The sequence below is a fragment of the Bufo bufo genome, chromosome 1 (genome assembly GCF_905171765.1).
Source record: "Bufo bufo chromosome 1, aBufBuf1.1, whole genome shotgun sequence".
Lineage (NCBI taxonomy): Eukaryota > Metazoa > Chordata > Amphibia > Anura > Bufonidae > Bufo > Bufo bufo.
The window spans coordinates 136,891,434-136,914,462 of NC_053389.1; the positions used below are offsets into that span (position 1 = coordinate 136,891,434).

Consider the following 23,029-nt stretch of genomic DNA (forward strand, 5'->3'; position numbering starts at 1 on the left):
TGTTTCTGTAGGTTTATTTTACTTAATCTCTTGCACTTCTTTGTTCTGATTTCTTTTTCTTATCCTGATCATATTAAGCTGTCAATCATTCCTAAATATAAAAAGCAGACACTCACTAGCATCTTAACTTGGTCAGTTTTCATGTATGAGATTTAATCAAAGTTTCTCTCACCTTTGCCTCTTATCTTGGAGGAATGGAACAGTAAACAAGGATTGTACCTCTGAAGATTAGAAGTGAAGGAGAAAAAATAGATTTCTCAAAGAAGTGTAGCAATGATAAGCAGCAGTTTCCTGTCCTGACTCATCTGAATGCGTATAGTCAGTGCACTAACAGAACGATATGTGTCATAGAACTGTAGCAGAGGCCTAACCTGAAGATCCTAGGTCCCTATCATCACATGTCATGTTTCCCTCATCTGACCAGAAGAACCTCTTGACCTCCCTGTAGCTCCAAAGAGGTAGTCCAGCCATGAATGGTAGCATAAGGGCCCATCATTCACATGTCTCTCAGCACTCCTCACAGTGTGCCACTAGGTTACTTCAGGATTTAAGAGTGATAAATACATTTAGCACATAGTGCTTTAATGTCTTTTCCAGATAGGGTTGTCTCTTGCTCTAATTCATGGACCCAGATGCCAAGTCAGAATCTAGCCCTACAAAACAATGCTCTCTCCCTTTGAGATTAGTCTTGGTTGAGTGACCCTTCAGAAGGATTGTCCTCCATCACCGCCTTGCTTTTCTACAAGGGATAGGCGAAGGGAGGTTGAATAAGTATCAAGTCCTCCAGTACCTTGATGGAAAAAATTACCAATGTCACCATTTTTGGGTCCCTTCTATAGGTCATGGCACATAGTCTATTTGTACTCAGAGTGGGAGTTTTAATAATGTTCCACACCTCTCTTGGTCTCTGAAGTTCAGATAGATAATCCAGTTGTCCTCTTTTGAATCTTTCTTCATAATCCATCTTTTATTAAATCCATAAATTACACCACCTCCTCAATTGTGTCTTAGACAACCTTCTACTCTGCCATCCCATTTTCTGAGCCCTCTATTCTATATCCAAGTCTATATGAAAAAGAACACTACTGCCTTCAGCTTGCTGCAGTCTTCTTGACACAGTTTATCTTTTTCCAAGAAATGTAAGAGGAATGTCTGTTAATCAGAGGACTCTGTTCTTGGAAACACACATAGTCCTCTGGGATATTTTCCATTGTTTTTATTATATTAAAGGATTGTCCATTTTGGTCAATCCCATTTTGCAGAGTATTCAACTCTGCAGCGCCACCAGAGGGAAAATGAAATATTACAAGATGTCCAAAAAAATCAATGGTCTGTCCATGATTAATGCTTAGATATACTGTACTGCTTTCTCCAGTGTGAGGGTCTCTTTGTAGCAGCTTAGCGATCTGGCTAATAGATCGTAGGTGTACTGATTAGTGATGGACGAACATCGGCCGGGACGATTCGCGAATGCGAACGCAATCAAATGTCCAGTGTCAATCAAATGTCAAGTTTGCCGCGAAACGACTGCCAGGCAAACCGCAAGGCCATCTCTAGTACTGATTACCAATAATTAAAAATGTCCTAATGTATTGTTAATCATACAACCCAATTAATTCTTGCACTGGTTGCATTGATAGATACCAGTTCCATTATGTTACTATAATCCCATGCATCTATGATATGACTCAGGTCGGCAAAGCTGTCTTATCTCATATTCCAATCTTGTGTGACTTACTGCAATACTAACAAGATGATCATAGATCCCTAAAATGAACGTCTGTATAATATACATTGCAATGTAGAGTTGTAAAACACAGAGACGCTTAATCTATTGCAATTACAGTAACTAGAGAATTTGAGTTGCTGAAGCAATTTAGGTTTAAGTTTGAGACTTCATAACTTTTTTAATTTCTTCCAAGGATTTACTCCATACGCAGCGGTAAATTATACAGAACATTGGCTTTTTTGAGAATATGTACTTTTTGCATGAAAAGAGTTATTTCTTCTAGGCTTAAGCTACATGGAATTACATCACCACTGGCATTTATTGTGTTATCACATGGCCAAGACTCCACAATTGTGCATGATCTTTTCATCCCCTCTTATTATAGTCATGCTACTAAAGATAAAAAATGTTTAACATTTCCAACCACAATATAAGCCTTACAGTACATGTGCTCATGAATAGTTGTCTTTTCTTAGCAGAAGTTTGTGCTCCAGAGCTGCTCTTAGAACAGTATGTGAGAACAGGAAGTCATAAGCAGCCATTTTGGAGGCAGTGGAGGATTCTCTATGCTCATCCAGTTACACAACCTACATAGATTTCTTTTCTCACTTCTACTCCTCTCCTTCATCCATATTTGTTAATGATGGACATGTTTTCCCTATTCCTAGCTCAGTGTCTACATACATTTTCATTGTTTCCATGGCCACTCTTGGCGAATGCCCTTGAAGTGGTGTTCGTACTGGGCATGAAAATCTCAAAGCTTCACTTGTCACACTGTTAAAGGAATTTTTCATGACTTTCAATAAAGTCTATATGGGCCTAGAAGTTATGTTATCACATAAAGTCTGAACAGTTTTTCCACCATTTGCTGCCATGGCCCCTTTGCTCCCTGTTGAACATCTTAAGATCTATGTTGTCCATAGTGGTGACCACCTGTCATGGAACCATGATAGCCAGTGATAGGCAACACGTTATGATGCTGGATCGCCAACAAGACAATATCATGGAGTGCATGGGGGGCATGGAATACATGTGACAAAATAAATTTTTGAACATTTTTGGAATACCCCTTTAAGAAGCAAAATGCCTAAAGGGTAGTCATCTTTGTATTTCAATACATATTTAGATTGTCCCAATTGATTCTGACTCACAGAGATGGATATAAAGGTGCGTATGTATTATAACAATTCGGGACTCATTATAGGCATGAGCAGTTATAAGTCAGCTACAGCAAAATCTATTTGCTATACATGGAAAATGTGGTCATTACAGTTTCATTGGGACACATTTGAAAATTGCCCTGTTAATGTACATTTTACTTTTATAGAAGAAAAATATGTAATACCATTCCCTCATTTGATGTCCTCCAATTTCACCCATTATTTTGTCCGCCTGTGCTATAATATAGGGTAGAAGTGACCTTTATCTATGTTTAATCAGGTGTGGGTTTCAATTTTTAAAATGTTTTCACTAAATATGTCATGCTAATGTATAATGCAGCAAATGCTTCATAATATCATTACATTTAATGTCGGTAGTGATTTTGATATTTTAAGGGTTTGCAATGTCTTAAAATGTGAATAATTTTCTGGCCAACATCATGAATAAAATCACCGGAAAGACAAAAATGTATTTTCCCTTTGACGTGCCTTATCAAAATCCAGTGATGCATTTCTTATTTCAATACTTTTGGACTAATAACTGTGCATTTTCCAGAAAATTCCAAGTAAAGATGTTTTTAGACAAGATAATGCATGCTGCTGCTTTATTCATTCTTTAAAAGGGTTTTCTGGGATTTTAATATTTAATCGGTGAGGTCCGACTTCTGGGACCCCCACTGAGCAGCTGTGCGAAAGGACTGCAACGCTTAGGCCTCTTCCTAGGCCATGTGATTTCAAATTTCTAAGTCACATGGCCTAGGTGCAGCTCATTCCCAATCAAGTGGACTAAGCTACGATACCATGCTATAGCCTTTATCCATTGGAGGTGCTTGACAAGCTGCAAGGAGGCCACTATGCTCACTGGAGCTCCGGTAAGCGCCACAGCTTGGTCAAACAGCTGATCATTGGGGGTGTCGGGAGTTGAATTCATATTGATGACTAGGGTTGAGCGAATCGAAAGATCTGAAGTGGAAACTTTGATTCGCCACAAAGCCAAATTTCCTTGTGCTTTGTGGTAACAAATCAATTTTCCCAGAAATGGCAGTAAAAAATCATACTGACCTCATTTGAGCGCGAAGAGGCCGCCGCAGCCATTTTGATTGCATCTGCACAGGATCTTCAATCAAGATGGCTGCGGCGGCTTCTTCGCGCTCAAATGGATAAGGTGATATTTTTTTCCCAACAGTTTAACCCCTGAAAGCCCACTATTATTCTCAGATGCCGCGATCAGTGATGAACGCGGCATCTGAGGGGTTCAATCATGGGGGATGGCGCAATTGTCATTCTCCATCATTGCATCCGCAGCTTAAAAATAAATGCACTAAGTGACATAGTAAGTTGGCACAAAGCGAATTCCTTTGTGGAATTTGGCGAACCTGTCAAATGAAATTTTTGTAAACTTCGCTCATTACTATTGATGACCTATCCTGAGGATTGTCCATCAATCTGATAATCCCAGAAAATCCCTTTAAATGAAAGGGTTGCAAAAGATGAACCCTTACTCATTGGATTTTATAGATTGTGCAACTAGGCTTTCTACAACTTTTTCAAAATTGCTCGAAAGGAGATGGGTCTTAGAAGAATTGGGTGGACTCCATGGAAAAAGAGGTTGAGCCTAAGAGGTGACGTTATGTACCAAGATTGCACCACAATTCTGGCGTAAAATTCTGTCTCAAAGTTAGGCTTCTTTCACACTAGCGGCAGGATGGATCCGACAGGCTGTTCACCCTGTCAAATCCATCCTGCCGCTATTTCGCTGTGCCGCCGGACTGCTGCTCCGTCCCCATTGACTATAATGGGAACGGGGGGCAGAGCTCTGGCGCAGCACGGCAGTGCACGGCGAGAGGCCGCCGGACTAAAAGTACTGCATGTCCGACTTTTTAGTCCGGCGGCTTCTCACGGCGCACTGCCGTGCTGCACCGGAGCTCCGCCCCCATTATAGGACGGATCGGCAGTTCGGCGGCACGGCGAAATAGCGGCAGGATGGATCCGACAGGGTGAACGGCCTGTCGGATCCGTCCTGCCGCTAGTGTGAAAGTACCCTAATTCTGGTTGGTGTAGAGTCAGAGAAAAGTGTCTGTCCCTGCACCACATCTACACACACATCCTGCCTGAGCCCCTGTGATAAATCTGGTGCAGGTCTAGACCGCCGGTCTAAATTCACACCATGGATAGACTAAGTAAATCTGCCCTATTGTCTTCAATATATTCTCCTGTTTTTGACACAGTTCAGCAAATATTGTCCGTGCTGTATCAGCTTTTCATCTGTGGCTGATGGGCAAGTACTGTCTAAGTTTGAACCATGTTAGCTGTGTCTGTAAGCCTTCAGAAAGCCTCAAGATAAATGTGCGCTATTCCTACTTAGGTCCTATTGTTCCTGTGAAATAATTGGAGATGTAGCATGTAAGTGCAGGCGAATCTTCCATATGTAGAAGCTAAACTGCAAAGCTCTAGTCTGAAGGATTTCTAGTATTAGGTCCTCACTACTTTAGAGAGATTCTAATAGCAATATTCCTTCAGGGCTCAGACTACATGTTTATTTAATGCACACATATTACTAGTGAACTGGGATGCTGTACTAGTAGAGAAAAACACACGGTTTGTCTAATAAATTAAATCTTTCACAACTAGATTGTGATTTAATGTAGTATTCCTTCCGGCCTCAGTATTTTAACAAAAATTGTGCAGATTTTCAATTGTGTGTTGCAATCACACGTGTGACTTTAGCACAACTTTTGTGTGACTTGATTATGTATTTCTGTTGCTTGAAAGTTACATGTGTCTCCCATTTAAATGAATAGAGTTCGACTTCAGCAACTTCAGGAACTGTGACGCATTGTTTTTCTATAGCAGTTTCACACAGTCGCATCACTAAAATACCTTTGTTACCCGAGTCTAAGACTTGAATTTATTCCTATAGTTTCCAGTAGGTGTCTTTACTATAAAGCTACATGTACACATTGTTTTGACTTGTTAGTGTTGAGTTATTTTCCAGGGTCACTAGAGGGTGCTGTTGCTGGAGGTTTGCAAGCAATTATGCATATGCTTTACAAATATTTTATGTCCATTGAAATGAATGTGAGAGAATTGCAGTAACCAGACGCAGCCACTTCACAGTGTACGGAGCTGTGCCTGATTCTGATACAATACGGCTTATGCAAATTGTTGATTGGCAAGGATTCTAGAGTTCAGACCCATCCCAATCTGATATTAATGAGCTAGACTAAGGATAGGTGATCAATATTAAAGTCCTGGAAAACCCCTTTAATGATTTCAAAGTATAAAGTTCCCTTTACACAGGACGATATTACAGCAGATAGGAAGGAAGTGTTCCTTTTCGTCAATCTTCTGCTCGCTGGTGGAGGAGACCATTGCATTTACATGTATGAGGAGGAGCGATCGCTAATGCCATCACTCTTCCCCATATTGACTCGTTGTTTTCCGGTAGGAGATCGTGTTTACACAGCATGATCTTCTGCCTGTAAACAATCATTTTGCATGCACACAAAATCGGAATATTTTGGCTAGGGCAGTGAACATAATTTTTTCCCCATTGAGTAAAAGCTATGACTCTGTCCAGGATATCCAAGAAACATTATATTTTTATTACAAATAAAAGTCTTGATGGTTGAATGAAGTTGCTATAACCACAACATTCTCTCTATGTGGTGCAGTACCGCACAATCTGCACTGTCTCTAACAAGCACTCTCCCAGGTTACAACCATTGCACGAACTCTTCTCAGTCAGGGTTTGCAATTCTTCATGACTTCATGACACACAGTCTCTCAAACAATGTTGCTTAGAGACTGCAGGCCGGCTGGTCTTGGTTACAGGCCTGACTGTTTAGACCTTGACAGCTTCTAGTATTGACAGGCTAGCTGGAGTTGTTCTACTCCTCAAACCCAGCCTTAACTGCTTTGTGGTATTTGGCCTCAGATGTCCTAGCTAGTCCACCAATCACTTCCACTATGTAGCTAGCTACTTCCAGTATTATTGCTGGCTTTGTTACAAACATCAGCTTCCCAGCTCACTCTTTAATCTCCTGTCTACTACTGACCCGGAGGTCTGTAACGCACTGCTATTTATCCTTTTTCCTATATGATCTTACTACATAACGACCTTATAAACTGACTCAAAAGCACTTAATGCATCTAGCAGTCTCTTTTACAACAATATTAATACAAATAGACAGTAAGATATCCGCATAACCTCAGTATTGTATACAACACTCTCAATTTCAATACAATACATGCGTTATAGTCCATGCCTTTTTGTCATACAGTTTAACTTATCTACAACGTCCTTTGCATCCTGCCCATGGTATATGGCTCCCTCAGAGTGTATATATGTAATTGAAGACTATTTTCGATATTCCCACTATTATGCAACTAAGTCTAGAGCATGGCCACACAGGGTGTTTTACCCTCCCTAGTGAACCTTCTCTAGTGGTACCACAGCTATCATTTTGCAGTAGTAGACCCACAAAGCACACATGTAACACATATCGAACAATGAGTATCAACACGATCTCACATAACATGGCACACTAAATTGCAGGAAAACAGTAACAAGTCAAACGGTAACCCATAGCAACAGTGTTTTATGCAAATGATATGTGTTTTCTTGTAAGAGGGGGCGCACTTGGCTTTAACCACCTATTTATGTACTGCATTGAATACAGGGTACAATGTAAAAGAAGGAGTCACAGAGAATCAAGCGGAAGCAGAAAGTATACATGACTCATTCCTATTCTCTGTGACCCTTTGACCAAACTATAGCCTCATAAGCACTGAAAATGGCTGCCTAACTGATTGATATAGGATTATTATTTTTTAGCAAAGATCTTTTTTAACCTGTGCACATCTATATTGTGAATTATATATTATATACTCTGCCATCCTCATTGTCTGTTTTTCATATGAAGAATCCATTTATGTATTATTGTTGCTCTTGTCTCTTTGTACTCGCCGTTTACCGTGCTTGTGGCTTGCTCTATAATTTTCTGCTGTTCAGCACATGATACTATTCCTATGAAAACACATCATTTTCATGAGCTGAAAAAGGAATTGACATCTTTTACCAATCGTGTACTTGCCTTATGTGCTGTTACATAATGTTTAAACCTTGTACTATAGAAGCTGAATACAGAAGGAGAAATGTCGTTATCCTCATGATTATGCTGGCGAGCTGCCGGCATTCACAATAACAGCAAAAAAAAGTGTATTTTTAAAGTAAATATAGATTTGCTTAACAACTGATCTACAATGGAGTTGTTTGAATGGAAGGAAAGAGTTAAAGGGAATGTGTCATCAGAAAATGACTTATTGTGTACATATTTTTAAAGAATTTTTGGTGATTTAATTTTCCATGTTAATATTTCTATTTCAACCAAAAAAAAATCCTGTAATGTTTGTACCGCCCTATTTTGGACGTATTTCTGCCACCGATTGCGCCGCAAAAGTTTTTTGCGCCGTGATCTGCTATTTTTCCCTGCTCACGCAAGGTCTAAAAAAGGGGGATTGGCGTGGGCGAAGAAGGGGACAGGCCAGGAGGCCCGTCTAATATATCATTGGACTAAATTTAAGCCAGCTAAATTTGACCATCCAAATATAAATATCCACAGTGGCAAATTGTACAATTCTGAATGTCTACAGCCATCACTAGGGGGAGTTTAGGAGTTTACTGCATACTGATCACTGGGAACTGTATGCTATAACTCCTAACTCTCCCTATTGGTGCCTGCAGGTAGACAGAATCTTATTAGATCTGACTGCATCAAAGATATATATAAAAAAATTAATTACAAAATGTTCATTGAAGGCAGACATTCTCTTCTTAAGAGCCATACAGGGATGTAGGGGGGAGGGTATATTGTGAGCCAGTCCATGAGATGGACCCTATCTTTTCTACATGATAGCTAAATACAATACAAATATTGTGAGATACGGAACACTTTGTGGTTTCCCATTGCCCAAATCATCAATGTTAGGGGTTACATAATTTCAGTATTTAGGGTAGAAAGTCAGTTCAGTGCATTTAAAATGTAATTTAATGTAGTTGTACAAATCTCTTACTAAATCCTTCTATATAGTTTTGCTATTTACATGGAATGCAAATGTGCATTTGCTGAATCAATTAAGGAAAACAGATCCCGGCTTTGTCTCAGGTAGCATTTGTATGATATTGCCTAGTCCAAAAAGCTATTAGCCCTAACTTTATCAGAGCGTAGGAACCAATTCAGGTTTTAATGATCATGGACCTGCCAAACTTAATTTGGAACTGACTATTAGCCAGATTATCAATGAACTTAAATCACCGTTTTCATTCTAATGTAATCGGATACATATAAGTATTATATTGTAATTGCAATAGAATAACTGCAAATGATATTGTGAGTCTTAGCCCAATTTCTGTTTTATTACAAGATGTAATCTTGGTTTAGTTGTCTATTACTATGAATTCTCATGTAAATTGATAAGAGATAGAGATAGATAGATAGATAGATAGATAGATACAGTAGATAGATAGAAAGATAGATACAGTAGATGGATGGATAGATAGATAGATAGATTAAATACAGACAGATCAATTAATAGATATGGAGAAGATAGTTGGACACAGGATTAGGTATATCAGGAACGTAGTTATAGTGGAAGCAGATGCTACAGGGCCTGAACTCAGAAGGGGCCCGTCGAGGAAGAGCACTAAAATATTTTACTGTCAGGGCCCCCTCAACCGTGTTAAACAATGGTATTATATTTAGTGCAGGGGCGTTGCTAGGTCAAAACATTCGAGGCCTGGGCCCCTGATGTTTTGTCCCAGGCCCAGAATGTCCTGCCTGCCTGCTAGATATAACTGTATTACTGTCCTCAGGACGGCAATACAATTGAATCTAATTCACTGCAAGAGCTGAAGGACCTGTAATGACCTCAAAGGTCATGTGATCAGTTCTAAATGCAGTAGCTGAAAAGGAACTGGGATGATGTCACCATCATGTGACCAGTGCAGGAGAGGACGGCTCAGCATTGAAGAGAAGTCCTGGAAAGAGGCTGACGTGAGGTCTGCTACATGAGGAGAGGTAAGTGAACATTACTCAGTGTGAGAGGCAGAGCAATGTTGGGAGTTGTAGTTGTTTAACTGGGACTGTATGTTAGGGCTGAAGGGAGGGAAGTTATTTACATGGGACAGTGAGTTGGAGTGGAGTTAATTACATGGGACTAAAATTTGGAAGGGGCTGATGTAGGATGATATTATTTACATGGGACTGTATGTTGAGGGGTAATGTTATTTATATGGGACTGCATGTTGAAGGCAGCTTTGGGAGGGAGCGATATTATTTACATGGGATTGAATGTTAAGGGATAATGCTATTTACATGGGACTGCATGTTGGAGGTGGCTGGGGAGGGGGTGATTTTATTTACATAGGACTGTATGTTGAAGTTGTCTGGTGGAGGGAGTGATGTTATTTATATGAGACTGAATATTGAGGAGGTGATGTTATTTTCATGGGACTGTATGTTGAAGGCAGCTGGGGAGGGGGTGATGTTATTTACATGGGACTGTATGTTGGAAGGGGAAGGAGAGATGGTGTGATGTTATTTACATGGGACTGTATTTTGGAGGGGGCTGTAGATAGAGAGGAATGTTATTTACATGGGAATGTATATTGGAGGGGGCTGGAGAGATGGTGTGATGGTATTTGTATGGGACTCTATGCCTGAGGGAGGGAAATAGTGTTATTTACATGGGACTGTATGGCGGAGGTGCTGAGGAATTATAATTTCTGAGGACACTAAATGGAGGAATATAACTATAGGGGGCACTGCAGGCGGCATTATAAATACTTGGGGCACTTCAGGGCGAGCATTTTAAATCCAGGGGACATTAGGCGTTCTTATTACTACTGGGGGCTCTATAGGAGGGACTTATTGATCCGCATTATTTCTACTAAGAGCACTATGGGGGCCTTATTACTAATGAGGAGTCTGTAGAGAGCTTTATTACCACTGGGGGAACAAAAGGGGGCCTTATTTCTACTGGTGGCTCTTTGACGGTTTTATTAATACTGGAGGGCTCTTGCTACTAATGGGGGCACTCTTGTGGAGCACTATAACTGTTGGGTCCAGTAGGGGGCAGTATTACTAATGAGAGCATTCTAGAAGGGAATTACTATTGGTGGGGCTATGAGGAGTACTGTTACTATGGGGGGCACTCATTTTTCTTCAGGATAGTATTTGGGGGTACAGAAAAGTAAGGAAGCTAAGATGTCTGTGCGTCACACTCTGCAGAGACGAGGCGGCTGAGAGAAGTGTCCGGACCGAATGGAGAAGATGATGACAGAGAAGATCTACATCAGAGGAGACGTCACCTGGGAGGCACTGGATGTGAGAGGTATATGCTGCTGTATAGCAAGTACAGGAAAATGTCTTCAGTGCTAGTGTTTGCTGGGGGAGGATGTGGTTGTTCAACTTAGAGAATTGGTCCATATGCATTGGTGCTTGGGCCCTGGATCTTTTGAGACCCTAGCAATGCCCCTGATCTAGTGATATACCGTATATACAGTGACATAACATACTTTATATTTATGTAGGAAATCAACGGAGCGGCTGCAGGGCCTCTTCTGAGAGCTATCTAGACTAACCGCAGGTGTGAGGGTTGCACAGGAGAATAGGGTTGCTGTTGGGCCCAGTCAGTTCTTGTTATGCCATTGAGGTAGATGGATGGTTACATATGAGGATAGATATATTAAAAATATTTGCCACGTTTTCTGATTTGAGGAGATCTCATCTATAAGAAACAAACTTAGCATAAGCGCTATATCTATTTTATTATGAATTTTCATGTAAATAGTTCTGAGATAGATATCGCGGAAAGATAGATCAAGACAGGTAGAGCAGTAGATAGATAGCTGGATAGATAGATAGATAGATAGATAGATAGATAGATAGATAGAAAACACATATATAAATACATGCAAAGAGAGACAAATAAAAATTAGATACTGTAGATATCAAAAGGATAGCTAAAGATAGGAAGATAGATGGGTGGATAGATGGATGGATAGGTTTCTGGTGAGATAAGACCTCTTCCGTATAAAAAGAACTCTTCAGTTCTCTACAACGGCTACATATTTGGGGAATATATCAAAATATATGTAAATTTTGGTGAAGTTCCTCTTTAACTCTATCCATGGGTAGCCCCTACACATTAAGCAAATATTTCTAGAACCTAGCTTTGTTTTTTTTGCTAACCATTTACTGTATCTCAGGAGACACCAGGAGCTTTGATGACTATGTCCTACCAAGATCTAAATAAGTTTTGCGTTTCGGATGCTCAGTCCCCTTTAATTTAAATGACAGGTTCTGCCAATTTACAGTTAGCAAATCAGAGATGCACCCAATCCGGATCTGAAATTAATGGGCTGAATCTTGCCTGAAAGCAGAAGATATGACTTATGTGGATGTCACCCACTGGCTTTTTATGGAAATTATTAATAAATCAGTAATTCCATCTGCAAAGATGTTGTTGTGTTTATAAATATTTAATTTACCTTCAGGTGTCCATGCATTTTTTCCTTTCTTAAAGCTTGATGACTTTGCTAGACTCTCAGCAGAACAGGAGAGTGTGTGAAGTTATTAGTGTAATTTCACATGGCTTGTTTTGTGGTGGGAGAATCTGGTTTCATCTGTTCGATCTTATTTGCGTAACTGTCTACAAAACTTCTTTGTAGTGTCTTATACTGGATAATGGGATTCTGTGCAAAATGATAATAAACAAAATGATACTTATCCATTATTTCAAATATCCAACATGAGAATTTTATTTTAAATGGGCTGTACCAAAAATAAATACATCAGCAGGATAGGTGATAAGTGGAACCCCCACTGATCTGGAGAAAATAAGTCTCATCTTCCCCATTTGAATGTAGTGGCGGTTGAGCAAGTATGCTGCCACTTTATTCAAAGTCTAGGGGACTGCTGGAGTTGAGTACTCTACTTGGCTATCTTCGGCAGCCCAAAGGGAATGAAGTGGCAGTGCACATGCTGCACCATTCAAACAGGTATTCCAGGACAGCAGTCTATTCCCCTACCAATCAGACACTTATGACCTATCCTGTGGCTAGGTGTAAATTGTTAATCTCAGAACACTCCCTTTTAATATGAGGGGGACCTCATTCAGACTCCATATCTTTTAGCCCTTATTAATAGTGGACCCATCTAACAATAAGGTATTGCCCAAAGTAACCAATTCTTTCATGTTTTGTGATAGTATAACTGTAACGGGAGATGGATGTGGACCCACTGTACTACCTAATGGCTTTGACTTTAGACAAATCCTGAAGGCATTATCCTGGCGATCCCCTAGTTGTCATACATTAACTCCTATACAGGGATCTGGCCTTCGTTGCTGGGGACCCACCAAGCCGCTACCTCTTGGAATAGTCTCACTGTAGTTGGCACCCCACAGGGGTCAGAGACTTCAGTGTGAAGCACTAAGGAGTCAGGTATTCCTCATAGTCAGTAAATCAGGGCAGCCACAGTTGGTTTGGTATTCTTCACATCCAGCCGCTAGTGCTGTGGGCTTTGTTGGATTTCATCATGCTTTATCTTTCTAAAGTTAGGATAGGATTTGTTGTTTACCTTGATATCTGTAATGGTGAGCAGAGCTGTGCCTTGACTGGCATCTGTGCCAAGGACTTTCGCTAAAAAAAGTGATTGATGATATGGATGATTAAGGATAGGGTCAAGAAAGGTTTTGGGCAACCCCTTATTATACAACAGGTTCCCCTAATGATAAACTACGTGATGACATCCTACTGGAAAGACATTACAGCTATATTGCAAGGGAAAATGAAGCATTTCTTGGTGCACATTGAATGTAATAGGCCGTCTGTTAGATGCACTGATGTGCTTGGTTTTCTAGAGTGAGAAATAGATAGGAGTTGCCCTAAACTTTTATAATAATAATAAAATACAGTTGAGCTTGAGACAATAGAACATGATGGTTGGTGATGCTAACTGCAGTGTTGGCAAAGCAACCGAGTTACATAACTATGGTGCTCTAGAGAAGAAAGTTAAAGGGCTTGTGTAGAGGAATATATATTTTGTAAAAAGCGCTAGGATTGCTTTAAAAAAAATCATTACTCTCACCCTTTGCTGTTCTGACACAGCTTTACAGTAACTGGAAATTCCCACTCAACCAATGACTGGCCGTGACAAGTCTCTACTGCTGAGCAGGAATTTCCATCCATTTCCTTGTGTGAAGGGGACAGCATTGGGGACAAAACTAGCATTGGAATTGTATTATTGGGGAATAGGTAAGGTGAATAAGGATTTTTTTTTGTTTTAACCAATTTTGACCCATTTACAAAAAAAGTCTCACCTCTGCCATTGCCTTTAAATCGAAAAACTCTTTTAACATAGCCAAATAAATAATATGATCCAATACAAGGTCCACAGATGGATCGCTTCAAATAAATCCAGCACCAGCTTGCTATTTCCTTCTATTTTTTATTCCCCTAAATAAATATATTTTCCAAATTATCGACTGCTATTTTCATTTTTCAGCATATTCTTGCCTTGGCTCTGTGTTTAAGCATTTTGCAGGATCATTGGGCATGCACTTGAATGCCACGGCTCACATAAGAAAAACATTAATGCTCACTAGATTGTCAAAATATATATCACTGACAAACACATAGAAATATCTGCCAAATAAGAGGCAGAAGGTCTTACTCAGCATAATCCAACTCAATGAGCCGAGACAAGACAAAGCCGGGCCTTGAACTTGCGTGTCTCATGTGTTCTTTTCTACTTGTTTATGAGGGTTGTCTCATATTACAGTGTCTGAAATTTTTGTTTATATTTTTTGTAACAATAAATTCTATACAAGTGGGATTGTAACTGTATTTTTATCTCTTTTAGGAAATCGCAGCTTATTTAATAACATTTGAAAAGCATGAAGAATGGCTGACAACCTCCCCTAAAACAAGGTAGGATCAGTGTTTCCAAATGTAATATGTGTAGTTAGTAATTTTTCTTTTATGAACTATTTATTGGCTGCTAATAATAAATAATGTATTTATTATGGTTTGTTTTATTATAATTCTATTATAATGAGAGTAATTAGGATGATTATTGTTATTATTTTATTATTTTTTGTTTAGTGGTAATTTTGTTAAAAATTAAAACATAAAAAAAGGATAATCACAATCTTTTTTAACATTAATTTTCATTGTTTTAGTAAGTTTATAATATACTATATTTTTCACTCCATAAGACGCTCTGGACCATAAAACACACTTATGATAGAAAGAAGGAAACTATTAAAAAATATATTTTTTATCAGACCCCCAATCCTTATCTTCCTCATATCAAATCTTAAATCCTCATCAGACCCCTAGTTCTCCTCAGACCTTAGATCATACCCCAAAATCAGGCCCCCATTCCTCATCAGACCTCAGATAAGACCCCCATCAGACCCCCAAGCTCCAAAAGACCTCAGATCAGACCGCAATATCTATCAGGCCTCAGATCAGACCCCCAAGATCCATCAGACTTCAGATGAGACCCCCATAAGACTCCCAAGATCTTTCAGACCTCAGATCAGACCCAAATCAGACCCCGGGATCCCTCATATCAGACCCCCAAGATCTATCAGACTTCAGATCAGACCCCCCAAGATTCTTCAGAACTTAGATCAGACCTTCATCAAATCCCTAAGATCAATCAGACCTCAGATCAGACCCCCAAGATCCATCAGGCCCCTAAAGTTTGATCAGAACTCAGATTAGACATAAAACAATAAATGGACTTACCTCTCCTGCTTTGGATGGGGTTGCCACTCTGCAGAGATGATGATCTCTCCTGCACTTACTGCTCCCTGGTCTTTCTCCAGCAGCCAGTGCTCTGTGACATGATATCATACAATGTCAGGTCATAGTGTGTGCTGATGTGCACTATGTTCTGATGCTGTAGGCAGTCGGGACACACACAGCACGGAGCCTGGAAGAAGACCATGGAGTGGTAAGTACAGGCAGCGCTGGCAGCGCTACACTTACCGCTACCCACACCTCCTGCATATGGATAACTGCTATCTGTATTATGGAGCGAAAAATATGGTATTACCCTATCCAATATGAATTTATTTTGACTCATCAACCACAGTTCTACACCTGCGAGGTGTGCCAAATTTATAGTATAGTGTGAACCACTGGGATAAATTTAGCACAATTTCTGCCAGTTTCATCTAGTTTTATGCTTTCTAAATTTAGGACTATTAATAAATGTCTCCTAATGTATGGTATATACTTTGCTTGGAGCATTCCTTTAACTGAAACAATCAGATTTTAATACTACAACCAAAAATACTATGAGATTGGTTAGTTTCTGAAGTTTACTAAAGAGATAGAATTTACACAGCTTGTCATTTATTGCAGAGTTTACAGGCATCATTCTTTTTACAAAAATGCAAAATCTAAATGGCTTAATAAAAGTTGGGTGGTCAAAGAAAATATAAATCTTAATCTGTTCTACTCTCTGCTTTAAAAAAAATAAATAATATCTGCTAAATTTAGATGCATTTTGCCTAATTTGAATATGCTGAATCAAAATAAATCCAGACATGTGAGAAATATTATCATGCAAATAACATAATTATACATTAGAGAATTCTAATTATTATTTACCATATCGCATTCAGAGACGCTCCGAAATCTTTCCGTTTAACGCCACACTCAGGAAATAACCTTGAAACTACTTTTTTTTAAAGGACAAAAACTTTAACAATCTAAAGGATTATAAAATAGTGTCAGCTTTTTTTTGGAAACAGCATGGCTTGTCTATGGGTTGCGTCTGGTGTTGTAGCTATTCACATTGAAATGAATGATAATGAGCTGCAATGCCAAACACAGCCCAAGTGTGGTGCTATTTCAAAAAACTAAAACAAACCTCCACATTGTCTTCTTGAGACAAGGACATCTTTAGAGACAGCTTACCTGGAGATCGGTTGATAAATGCAGGTCAGACTCCTAGGAAACTGGAAATAACCCAACCATTCCTTTTTCTGGTCATACTTTTCCCCTACAGAGATCCCAGCAGTGAAAATGTATTATAACATACCACCCATTCAAATGAATGGTTGACTGTCTTTGCGTCTGCCAGAGCAAGAGCTGATCTCATTTAGCCAATCCCTGCTCTTTCTCATAGATTTAGATTCAGACGAGAAAGTCAATCAATGTAATCAATATAATTATCTATCTATCTATCTATCTATCTATCTATCTATCCATAATCTATCTATCTATATAATATCTATCTATCGATCTAATTATCTATCTATGAAGTTATCCATACACAAATGCGTATATGGTTACAGATATTTCCAAAAATCAATAGATCTTTTTTTAAACAATAGGCCTAGCTAGGTGTCAAAAGTAAAAAAAAAATCCTGAGTATGAGAATCAGCATAGATTCACAGGATTCTCCTCTTTAATCAGTTTTATGACATGTTTATACTCGGAAAAGGTAACAACGACACCCTTGTTTATTTCTCTAATTACTTTGAGTTGTATTTGACTTGTGGGATTGATGTAGGAAACATTGATTATTTTAAGACTTATCTATTATATACCGTAGTTTGTTTTTTTACTTCTTTATTTTCTGTTATTTGTTTTGTTGGAAATTTCATTATTATTTGACTTTTTATTATTTTTTCTTTATTTTTAAGCCAAGCTGTTTGAATATATACAATATTATTTTTTAATTCACGCCACTGTATATTTTTTCTTTTTAATTATTATAAAAAAATTATTTTACTTTTGACAACATCATTAACCAATATGTTGCATTTTAGGACTTGCCTATGGCCCCTATGCTTGGCACTAGTGAAAACTATCTAGCATGACATGTATGCCAGGTTTTTTGGTGCGATTGAACATAATAAATCTGTCTCATTGTTACTCTATGGTATTTTTTATGTGCGTTTACTTTTTTATCTTTATTATTTAACCAAGTTGCTTTTAAATAAATAAAAAAAAACAATGGGACAGATTTACTATTGCAAATGTGCCTGATTTCTGACTTAGGGCTCATTCACACGAACGTGGTTTGGTTGCGCATCCGAGCCGCATTTTTTGCGGCTCGGGTGCGGACCCATTCCTTCAATGGGGCCACAAAAGATGCTAACAGCACTGGCCCTGCAAAAATTATAAGTCATGTCCTATTCTTGTCCGTTTCTATAAAGGGCCGTTCATTCCGTTCCGCAAATTGCGGAAGGCACACGGGCGGCATCCATGTTTTGCAGATCCGCAATGAACAAGCCCTTAGATTGAGCAGGAATTCTGGTACATGTCTTGTACCACATTTATTAAGGGTTATACATGAGGGAATACAATATTTATTAAAATCCACTGCCTTATATTTTTTATTTGATGTTTTATTTTATTAATACATTTTTTTATTAAATTTTTATTTTAAATGAAGCTGCTTGATTAATACAGTATATTATAGTATATTTTCCTTTCACACTGCATTATATATTTTCCTTTTTTTTTATAAGCCATATTTATCACCCCATGTTTACTTATTTTATTTCATTTTTATACCCAGTTGCTAAAATAAATATAATGTACCTTTTAGAGAATTTTTAATAACTTGTCTGGAGAGATTTATGGAATAATATACGTATCCAACTGAGTGACAAATGGGAACAGTGGTCGAGCGTTTTGTTTCTGTGTTATCATGGGAGAAGAAGGTCAGCTCTCAGAGCCCTGGATAAATCAGTCAGTTTCACTGAGGACCACAATGTGCTTTTCCATATGGTATTTCTCATAATGCAATCTAGAAAGTAAAAAATTCATTAATCTTATAGATAAAAACGAAATCACCAAATACACAATTTTTTATTCCATGGACTAGTGTGGACTGGGTCACACACATTCCAGTAATTATTTTTTGGTGTCTGGATCAGAGTATGTGTCAGAGAAAACAAAGTTCCTATAGTTCTATACCACAGAGCCAAAGACATGCTGTGTGCTGCCTTATAGTGCCTATGTATGGCTCAATATTGTAGATCATCCTTTAGAAGCAATGCCTCAAGAGTAGAATATCTTTCCAATCAGATTGCCTTTCTGTATAAATATGGAAGATAAATACATGGCAAAATTGGTAGCATAGAAAGGTATAAATCTATAAGACTTTCTGGGTGCTGTAATAGAGTCATGACTAAAGGCAGTGGCGTACACATAGAAGTAAGGGCCCCATAGCAAGGATCAAACCAGGCCCCCCTCACAGGACAGAAGGGTTTCTGCCTAAACCCTTTTCAATGACCTTTGGGCATAAAATTAACCAGCAGAAATAAAAAATAATAAGGATTGTTACTTACATCTACTGATCCACATTGTTGCACTAGATGGACCTGGAGCAATGTGCTCCAGAGAGAGAGAGAAAAAAAGAAGAAAGATTAGAAGGTACAGAATCTGTAAGGCCGTGCATTGAAGTCAGTCAGCAAGGTACTGTGCTTGTGTAAGGCTGATATAGACAGTGCTGCTGTGAGAGAAAATATTGTCAGTGCACCCTTCCACGCTCTAAAATGGTTTGGCCAGCCGTATCTTAATTCTGAACTCCTTAGCCTGGCAATTTCCGAACCTATATCAAAAACCTCAATTGAATGCCTAAGGTTCTGCAGAAAGACTTTAGAAGAACATAGAGAAGGAGTACCACAATCCCTATCATTTCTGTTATCCATCCATACACTGCTAATGGAAAAGAATTGCACTATGAACTACTTTTGGAATTGTGTCTTCATAAAGTTGGATGAACAACTACTCCTACTTTGCACTTTGGCAAAGAGAGACCTATTTATTTGCACCAACTGGCCTAGCCACTGACTCCAACACCATTTGTTGGCCATTGCACCTGCATCCACATTCCTGCCTTGTACCCTGCCAAAACACAACACCAAGGGCACCCCAATAAACTTCAGTCAGAAGACCAACATCAGGATGTGCCCCAAGTGAGGAAAGGGTGCACCCTCCTGTCACTGCACAGCCCTAGTGGAATATCGGTGTGAGGATTGCCACTGTGAACCATGTGTCACTGCAACTACCATACCCATCCTCCACTCGCTCCTCCTGGACTTCTTTTGCAGGTGTTTAATAAATAAGGCCTAACAAATTATTTGGGAATCATCCCAGGAGACACAACCACTAGTAGCAAGTCACCTCCTAGTAAGGTTTACTCCTGCCGAACTCTTGGTGCCCATCATTATGTAGGAACTTTGGCCATTTGGAACATGATCTCTGCTCCAGCAGATGTTTTAGTCTCCCGACAATATTAAAGCAACAGTTGCAGCTTATCTGTCAAATATGTATTGATCTATGACTACAATATTATCCATCTTTTTTCCTAGAGTGATTAGGAATTGTTATTAGGAATTGGGATATGTTTCGCCTCATTATTTCAAGGATGCATTGAAATTGAGTTGTTTTGTTACAAATGGCTTTTTAAGGCTTCAATGTGAGTCCTTCTTTTTCAAAATTGATAGAGATCAGTCAAGATGTTTTCAACTTGAAAAGGTTCATTCTATAGATGTGACTAAAAAAAAGATCAGCACCTTCAGATCAAGGAACATGGCTCGTATTTGAACTTATGAGAGACAGAACTGAGCTTTTAAGATGATGTAAGGAGAGCTTCATTTATTTGTTTTAAGATTTGAAAATTATTTTAACCTTGTTATCCCTAAAAGGTAAAGATTGATATTATTTATGTAAGACAGATAGTAAATTATATAATGTGAGGGCACAGGAATGTATACAGGGTCGGCCATTTATATGGATACACCTTAATAAAATGGGAATGGTTGGTGATATTAATTTCCTGTTTGTGGCACATTAGTATATGTGAGGGGAAAAACTTTTTAAGATGGGTGGTGACCATGGTGGCCATTTTGAAGTCGGCCATTTTGAATCCAACTTTTGTTTTTTTAATAGGAAGAGGGTCATGTGGCACATCAAACTTATTGGGAATTTCCTTTATTCTTTCATGAGTTATTTACAAGTTTCTGACCACTTATAAAATGTGTTCAATGTGCTGCCCATTGTGTTGGTTTGTCAATGCAACCCTCTTCTCCCACTCTTCACACACTGATAGCAACACCGGAGGAGAAATGCTAGCACAGGCTTCCAGTATCCGTAGTTACAGGTGATGCACATCTCGTATCTTCACAGCATAGACAATTGCCTTCAGATGACCCCAAAGATAAAAGTCTAAGGGGGTCAGATCGGGAGACCTTGGGGGCCATTCAACTGGCCCACGAAGACCAATTCACTTTCCAGGAAACTCTTCATCTAGGAATGCTCGGACCTGACACCCATAATGTGGTGGTGCACCATCTTGCTGGAAAAACTAAGGGAACGTGACAGCTTCAGTGCATAAAGAGGGAAACACATCATCATGTAGCAATTTCGCATATCCAGTGGCCTTGAGGTTTCCATTGATGAAGAATGGCCTCACTATCTTTGTACCCCATATACCACACCATACCATCAATTTTTTTGTTCCAACAGTCTTGGAGGGATCTATCCAATGTGGGTTAGTGTCAGACCAATAGCGGTGGTTTTGTTTGTTAACTTCACCATTCACATAAAAGTTTGCCTCATCACTGAACAAAATCTTCTGCGTAAACTGAGGGTCCTGTTCCAATTTTTGTTTTGCCCATTCTGCAAATTCAGTGCGCCGATCTGGGTCATCCTCGTTGAGATGCTGCAGTAGCTGGAGTTTTTAAGGGTGCCATTTGTGAGTAGCTAATATCCGCCGAAGGGATGTTCGACTAATGCCACTCTCCAGTGACATGCGGCGAGTGCTACGCTGTGGGCTCTTGCTGAATGAAGCTAGGACAGCCACTGATGTTTCTTCATTAGAGACAGATTTCATGCGTCCACATTTTGGCAAATCCAACACTGAACCAGTTTCACGAAACTTAGCAAGCAGTTTGCTAACTGTAGCATGGGAGATGAGTGGTCTCATAGGGTGTCTTGCATTGAAATCTGCTGCAATGACCCGGTTACTGCGTTCACCAGACATCAACACAATTTCTATCCGCTCCTCACGTGTTAACCTCGGCGACATGTCAATGGCTGTAAACAAAGAGAAACTTGTAAACAATTCATGAAAGAATAAAGTTACGTTAAAACCAAGCACACCATTGTTTTTCGTGTGAAATTCCCAATAAGTTTGATGTGTCACAAGACCCTCTTCCTATTGAAAGAACTAAAGTTGGATTCAAAATGGCCAACTTCAAAATGGCCGCTATGGTCACCACCCATCTTGAAAAGTTTCCCCCCTCACATATACTAATGTGCCACAAACAGGAAGTTAATATTACCAACCATTCCCATTTTATTAAGGTGTATCCATATAAATGGCCCACCCTGTATATTAAAGGAGCTGTTCTGCAACAATCCTTTTTTTATTTTTTTACCAAGTAATGAGACAGGTCATAAAAGGAAGTTAGGAGGGGGTCTGAACTTTGGGACCAACACTTATATAGCGCTACTATATTCCTGGTTCGACTATTTCGGTCGGGCCCATAGAAGTTATTTGGAGCGGTGGCCGGTCATGTGCGGTGCACTCCTATTCACTTCTATGTACCCTATATATAGGTGCGGGTCCCGCATTTATAAGACAATGGGGGCATATCCTAGCAATACGCCCCCATTTTCTGTGATGAGACAACCTCTTTCAGTTTTTTGATGGGAGTCCCTTTAAAGGACATGGGCCTCTTACCAACCACAAGACCCATGGTACACTCCCTTTGGGTATAACAAGTTACACTATAACAGATAATGGATAGTCTTATAGCAGACAATGACAAGTTCACTCGTGCCCAATACTCACCTCTACTCCACCTTGCAGCTGGATTTCAGCAGTACCAATCTCCCTTACCATACATTTAGGGGATATCCTAGTGATATGATATAAAGTTCTATTGTTAGAATACTCCATGAGACTTGGGCCTTACCTTAAGGGCTCATGCACACGACCGTATGTATTTTACGTTCCACAAAACATGGATCTGCAAAAAACAAAAACAAATGACATCCGTGTGACATCTGTATTGCAGCCATTCTTTTTTGCAA

General features: G+C 39.2%; 1 protein-coding gene across 1 annotated transcript in view; it reads left to right on the top strand.

Annotated features, from left to right (window-relative positions):
• CAMTA1 (calmodulin binding transcription activator 1) overlaps positions 1 to 23,029 on the top strand; it is a 1,602,965-nt gene that overhangs the window by 345,810 nt on the left and 1,234,126 nt on the right. The window contains exon 3 of the mRNA XM_040424166.1: positions 14,817 to 14,884. Within this exon, the coding sequence (XP_040280100.1) occupies positions 14,817 to 14,884 (68 nt within the window). The remainder of the gene's footprint in view (positions 1 to 14,816; positions 14,885 to 23,029) is intronic.